Raw genomic sequence first — 6,883 nt, 5'->3', positions numbered from 1 at the left:
GGCAGCTCATGGAGTTACTTGCAAACTTTGAAAACTAACTTGCACAGACTCTCCACTCCATCTGTCTCTCGGCACCACCCCATAAAGTGCCACACACATTAGAGAGCAGATAGTTCTTAAAGTAAAACTACCACTTAGGGGGCGGCCAGGTAAGTGAGCCAGTGAGTCAGAACACTGGCCCCAGAGTTGGTATAACCTGGGATCGAATCCCGGGCTCACTTAGCACCCACCCAGAAACACCTGGCCGTGTAACCTTGAACAAGTTACTTAACCCCAATTGCTTAAGGCAGCCAGGTGGCTCAGTGAGTAAGAGCACCGGCCCCAGAGTCAGGATAACCTGGGATCGAATCTGGGCTCTGATACTTAGCACCACACCCAGAAATAACTGGCTGTGTAACCTTGAGCAAGTTACTTAACCCCAATTGCTTAAAAAAAAAACAACAACAAAAAAACAAACTACCACTTAGTTCCTGGAGTAAAATATATCAAAAAATGCAACAGCCTAGCAAAAGTCTTTGGTTAAAGAGAAAAGAATGTATTATTATTATTGTTGTTATTATTATTCCATAGGGGTGAATTTAAAATAGGACTGAAGAATTTCCTTCAAGATTTTTCAATTTTCTCCATGAGACCTTTTTCTAATTTTCCTCCCAACTTTTTTTTTTTTTTAAAGCAATCCGGGTTAAGTAACTTGCTCAAGGTTACACAGCCAGTTATTTCTGGGTGTAGTGCTGAGTATCTGAGCCCGGATTTGATCCAGGTCATCCCGACACTGGAGCCGGTGCTCTTACTTGCTGAACCACCTGGCCTCCCCTTCCTCCCAACTTTCATAGTTCAGAGAAAACCTCTGTCTCAGTTTTTTCCCTTCCCCTGGAAAACAGGAGTGTTAAACAGTTCTTGAGGCTCAGTTGGTGCTTGTAGTTTTGATGGTAAGGAATATTTAAGCTTGCAGAGACTGAACTTTTAGCATGTACCTTGGAACCATCTCTTCCTGGTGCACCTGGTGGACCCTAAAAGAAAAAAGAATCCTGTTAAAAAGAAAAGAAAATGAAAACAGAAAGAGGAAATCCCCATAGTAAGCTAACTGGAAAAAAAAATACTAACCACAGGGCCCCTCCGGCCTTGCTTAATATGGGAGAGGTCAGGAGATGGTCCAATGGGTCCCATTGAGCCCCTGGGGCCAGGCTGTCCAGGAGGCCCAGGTACCCCAGGAAATCCAGGGCTTCCTTTTGGTCCAGGTGACCCTATAATCAAAAGATATCCTGTAAATCTAACAGCCTGAGAGATAAACACTGGGAGTGGGTAGACTCAATACCTCAAAGGTTGATTTCAGAAAATTGTTTCCCTACTTCTTTCTTTTCTGGAGGCAAAAAGACTTAGCTAGCATTCTACTATGATTCTCCTAGAGTAGGGGTTCTTAACTTGTGGATCTGTAAACTTTAAATTCTATTGATAACTTCAATAATTTAACATAATTGGTTTCATTTGTAATCTGATATATTTCATTTTATTCATTTAAAATTTTTCAAAAACTTTATTCATTTTTCTAAGAAGGGGTCTATAGGCTATATGGGATTGCCAAATAGGCCCATGGACTTAAAAAAGGTTAGTACCCCCTACTCTAGAGCTACCTTTCAGTGAGCTTCCATCTTAGGTTATACTAGGTGACAACTATGAAATAGTGTGACTTCCAGGTTTCTGAGAAAAAGTCTAGCATTTTCAGATTGTGCAGATGTCAGTTGAGGGCCTAGACAGGCTAGTTCAGATTTCAGCTAAACTCATCACTCACGCTGATTTTGAATTCCACTTCCAGGTTTGTGGTTGCGAAGGAAATTAGTTTCTTCCTTTGATTCAAAGAATTTCTTCAATAGCCCAAAGCCAACCACTTCCAGGACTAATGCTTTACAAGACTTTACACAGTGAATAAACTCATCAGGAAGCAGTGCATTAATTATCAGCCAAGCCACAATTACATGTGTGGGGTGAAGAGCTCCATACCCTTCAATTCTATGGGGGAAAGAGTGCAAGAGCCTGGCTTCTAATACTAGGAACGGAGCTTTGCCAAAAATTTAATGATTTCCTGAGGCCTTTTCTTTAATAAATCTGTATATTCTGTGTTTGAATTACTTTAAGATTCAGAAATAGAACATTAATTGAATATGAATTAATTGAACACCAATTAATAATTAATTGTAGGGAAATCTTATTAGCCCTTGAGCTGCCCTAATAAACCTCAGGAAAAAGTTTTAAAACATTGAAAAAACAAAGAATTAAGAGAAATCAGAAATTCATGGAAAAGCAAAAGTGAGTTTCATGAATAGGTGTAGTGCATATAATTCATCTTAAGTCAATCATAAACTATGAAACCGTTACTGTATACAATTATTTCTCCTTTTGTCTGGCTTCCAGTAACAGTCATTAATTGCATTTCATCACACATATGACATGGTAGAATGAAATTGAACTTGGAATCAGAGTATTGCAATCTTACTTCTGACACTTGCTTCTTTTATGTCCTTGGGAAAGCCACTTAATCTCTGTAGGATTCAGCTTTCTCACATGAAATTGAGCTAAAATAACTGCTTAGGGTCCCTTCCAGCTTTGTTATGGATAGAGGTTTTGGAGTGTGTTTTTAAAAGTCCAAATCTCAAGACAGCTCAAGCCAAGTTAGAAACCAGAGGGCAAAAGTGAAAACAATCCAGAAAGTTGGGACGTGAATTCATGAAGGAGAAAGACAGTAATTTTTCTCTTGACTCTATAGCTTGTCCCTGTTATGATTTTATATACATACATATATACACACAACATACATATATCTGTATATATGTATATAAAATCAGAAATGACTTCCCTCCAGTGAAATAAGAATGTCCCAATTTTGAAGAGAAGAGAAAAGCCTTTGATGAAAGTAAATTCATAAGAAAAAATACCACATTCATTGATAAATAGCAAGATGCCTATATCAGAGATTTGCTGAGAAGACCAGAAAGTAGGTTAGTTATAGGATCTACACTGAGAGATGTATGGAGATGAAGACCAATACCAATCTCATTTGTGAAGAGATGTAGACTCAAAATTGCTTCTACTACATTTAAGGAAAAATAGAGTATTAGGACAGAATTGGGCAAGAAAACAATTAGTTTGGCTCTGTCTCTACTTTTTCCCCTGACTCATTTTCCTCTACCAAATCATATCCATCCTTCAAGTCTTCAGCTCAGGCCCTGCTTCTTCCATGAAACCTACCCTGATCATTCCTGTATATGATGATTTCTCCTTTTTTCTGACCTCCAGTGCCAACCATATTTGTACTTCATTGTAGAATGAAAGAAGATTTGGAGTCAGAGAACTTGTATTGAAATCCAAACTCTGACATTCGTACCTGTATGTCCTTGGGCAAATCATTTAATCTCTCTGAGACTCAGTTCTTTATTTTTGTCATTAAAAACTTTTCACAAGGGAAAAAAAAAGTTACCTTATTCAACTGATGGCTAGAAATTTTGGAACTGTGCTTTATGACTGTTTAGGGTCCCTTCCAGCTTTAAAACTATGATTCCTCTTAGTTTTCCTGGACTTCAAATCTCAGTGGAAGCCCCACTTTTCCTGTTCTTTCCAACCCTCCCATATGCTAATGTCTTCCCCTTTCAGATTACTTTTCATCTATATATATATATATACTGTATGTAACTCGTTATTTGCATGTCCTCTCACTATTAGAATGTAGGATCCTTGAGGGCAGGAATTGTTTTTGTTCTTTTGTGTTTTTTGCTTTATATTCTACCCCCAGCACTTAGAATATGGTCTGGCACATAGAAAGCATCCAATAAATGTTTATGGATTGATGGATCACAATTATATCTAACGGTTTTATGTGTGTATGACATTAAGTATTTCTTAAAATTCAAATTTATTTTCAGTTCTAAATTCTCTCTCCCTCTCTCTTAATTCCCTTTCCCCACCCACTGAGAACAAAAGAAAAACAAGGCCCATTACAAATACGTATAGTTAAACAAAACACATGACTGCATTGGCTATGTCCACAAAAAAGAGAGAAAAAATGATTCGGTCTACACTCTGAGCCCATCAGCTCTCTTCTAGAGTAGATAGTATGTTTCATCATGAGTTCTTTAGAATTATGGTTGATCATTGTGTTTTTTAGAGCTCCTAAATCTTTCAAAGTTATTTATCTTTACAGCATCATTATTGTATAAATTGTTTGCTTGGTTCTGCTTACGTCACTCTGAATGAGTTCATACGAATCTACCCAAGTTTTTCTGGAATGATCTGCTTCATCATTTTTGATAGCACAATAATATTCCATCAAATTCATATACCACAGCTTGTTCAGTCATTCCCAAATTGATGGGCACCCCCTCCGGTTCTAATAGTTTTCTGCTATAAAAAGCTGTTATGCATATTATTGTAAATATAGGTCCTTTTCCTCTTTCTTTGATCTCTTTGGGATACAGACCTAGTAATGGTATTGCTGGGTCAAAGTGTAGGCACAGTTTAATAGTCTTTTGGACCTATTTCCAAATTGCTTTCCAGAATGGTTGGACTGGTCCATAGCTCTGCCAATTGTGTAGTCATGACTATTTCTTTTTATTAAATACTGAGGTCTTAACTCAATTAAATTGTGAGTTATACAGGGACAGAAGTGCTACTTTCTACTTCACATCCCCAAAGCACAGGACTTAGTGTATTGTAGATGTATGCACACTCCAAACATGACAGGGGGAAGAGAAAGATCAGGCTTCCCCCAACTGGTGGGCTGGAGGGTTGGTGGGCCCCCTCAGACTTAGCCTCACCTTAGCAATCAGATACTCTTTTTTTTTGCCTTTTAGAGGGCAGTTGGGGGTAAGTAACTTGCCCAAGGTTACACGGCTAGTTTTTTTGTGTGGGTGTTAAGTGTCTGAGGTTGGAACTGAACTCGGGTCCTCCTGACTCCGGGGCTGGTGCTTTACTCACTGTGCCACCTAGCCACCTCAACTCTTTTTTTTTTAAAAGCAATTTTTAAAGTTAAGTAACTTGCTCAAGGTTACACAGCGAGTTGTGTGTGTGTGTGTGTGTGTGTGTGTGTGTGTGTGTTAAGTATCTGAGGCCGGAATTGATCCTGGGTCCTCCCAACTCTGGGGCTGGCGCTCTTACTTACTGCGCCACCTAGCCACCCCTCAGCCAGATACTCTTATATAAATTAATAGCAACACTACACGATGTGGACCCAGAAGAGGAGGAAATTGTGGAAGAAATTGCATTTAAAAGTGACACTGTGCTGTCTGATGTGCATCTAAATATCCCAAACAAAAGGCACCTCATGGTGTATGTGAATGCTGTTGGTCAGTCTGTTTTTCTGTCACAATGGAATAAAGATTCTTAGAAAGATACTCAAGTTAAGGGCAAAAAACAAAAAGACATTCAAATAGAAAATACTGTACATGATGACAGGAGTATTCAGGAATCCTGTGGAAAGAATAGCAATGGTATAGATTTTCTGAACAAGAATCAAACTTGCACTTGTGTGAGAACAGAAGATCTATTAGATAATGATGGTGACTTGGAAGTGTTAAGAAGACCACTGGTTTTCTCTGAGACAAAACAAAAAGAGCCATCAAGAAGTAAGATACACTCTAAAATTCTAACCCAGGGAGCAGAAAATTTCAATGAAGAAGAGCTAGAAAATATCCACCACAATATGGTTAAAATAGAGCACATCATGGCTACCCCTCCAAAAGATGTTGGCAAACAGGTGTGGTGAGGAGTTTTCCTTCTAGCTGACTACATCCTGTTCTGATGTAAGCTGTTCAAAAGTTGCACTGTGCTTGAGCTTGGGGCTGGCACCAGGATTGCCAGCATCATCACAGTAACGGTTCCTAAGACTGTTTACTGCACAGATATGGGTGATGATCTCCTATGTATGAACAGAATGTTGACCTAAACAGGAACCTGACTGCAACAGAAGGAGGTGCAATTAAGGTTAAAGAACTGCATTGGCTGAAAGATGACTTATGCACTGATCCTCAAGTTCCTTTCAGTTGGTCTGAAGAAGAAATTTCTGACTTATATGCTCATACTACCATCAAAATGGCAGCTGATGTTTTTTATGATGATGACCTCACAGATGCTTTATTTAAAACTCTCTACAGAATTATTCACAATTTGAAAAATGCTTGTACAATCTACTTGTCCACAGAGAAAAGACTAAACTTCATGCTTAAATATTTGGATATAACTTGTGTAGCTTATAATCATTGTCAATTTTCCCTCACAATGATCTAGAGAAACTCAGATGGCAAAATGAAGTTTATTGTAGAGTCAATTGAAGCTACTTTCCCCCAGTCCCTTGTTTATGCATGTATAGAGCAGTTGGAACTCTGGAAGATCGTTGCTGCACCAATAAGTTGATCGCTCATGTGAACAAGGCTGAAAATATTTCCCTATGTTGGTTTATTACACTTGTTTCTAAACTGTATTTACAATAAAATCAAAGCTACCATTCTAAAAAACAAATAAAAACCAATTTAGTAGATTCCCATTACTTAAAAACTAATGGCACTGAACATTAGTGGACTATCAGTGTCTGATGACAAATAAGAAAGTTCATATTTTGGGGTGGCTAGGTCACGCAGTGAATAGAGCACTGGCTCTGGAGTCAGGAGGACCTGAGTTCAAATCTGGCCTCAGACACTTAACAGAAAAACTAGCCGTGTGACCTTGGGCAAGTCACTTAACCCCAATTGCCTTCCAAAAAAGCAAAAACAAAAATAACATTAAAAAAGAAAGTTCATATTTTTAAAAAATGAGCTTGCACACCTCCTCTTTTCCCTTAGTGACTAATGATCAGTCTTAAAGGCTCAGTGAGAAATGATTATTCAAATGTTTTCATTTG

At 38.4% G+C, this 6,883-nt stretch overlaps 1 protein-coding gene and 1 pseudogene across 1 annotated transcript in view; one reads left to right on the top strand and one right to left on the bottom strand.

Annotated features, from left to right (window-relative positions):
• Positions 1 to 854: 854 nt before the first annotated feature.
• The window catches only part of LOC138172856 (collagen and calcium-binding EGF domain-containing protein 1-like), a 350,877-nt gene continuing 344,848 nt past the window's right edge, over positions 855 to 6,883 (bottom strand). Inside the window, exons 7-8 of the mRNA XM_069102725.1 lie at positions 1,105 to 1,244; positions 855 to 1,010 (exon numbers count right to left, since the gene is read on the bottom strand). Of these exons, the coding sequence (XP_068958826.1) occupies positions 941 to 1,010; positions 1,105 to 1,244 (210 nt within the window). The 3' untranslated portion in view covers positions 855 to 940. The remainder of the gene's footprint in view (positions 1,011 to 1,104; positions 1,245 to 6,883) is intronic.
• On the top strand, positions 5,705 to 6,463 carry LOC138172867 (methyltransferase-like protein 22 pseudogene; annotated as a pseudogene).

This window comes from Petaurus breviceps, unplaced genomic scaffold (genome assembly GCF_028583685.1).
Source record: "Petaurus breviceps papuanus isolate PSGF00001 unplaced genomic scaffold, PetGlider_PUasm1.0 129, whole genome shotgun sequence".
Taxonomy (NCBI): domain Eukaryota; kingdom Metazoa; phylum Chordata; class Mammalia; order Diprotodontia; family Petauridae; genus Petaurus; species Petaurus breviceps.
This window is presented reverse-complemented; position numbering and strand designations above follow the sequence as displayed.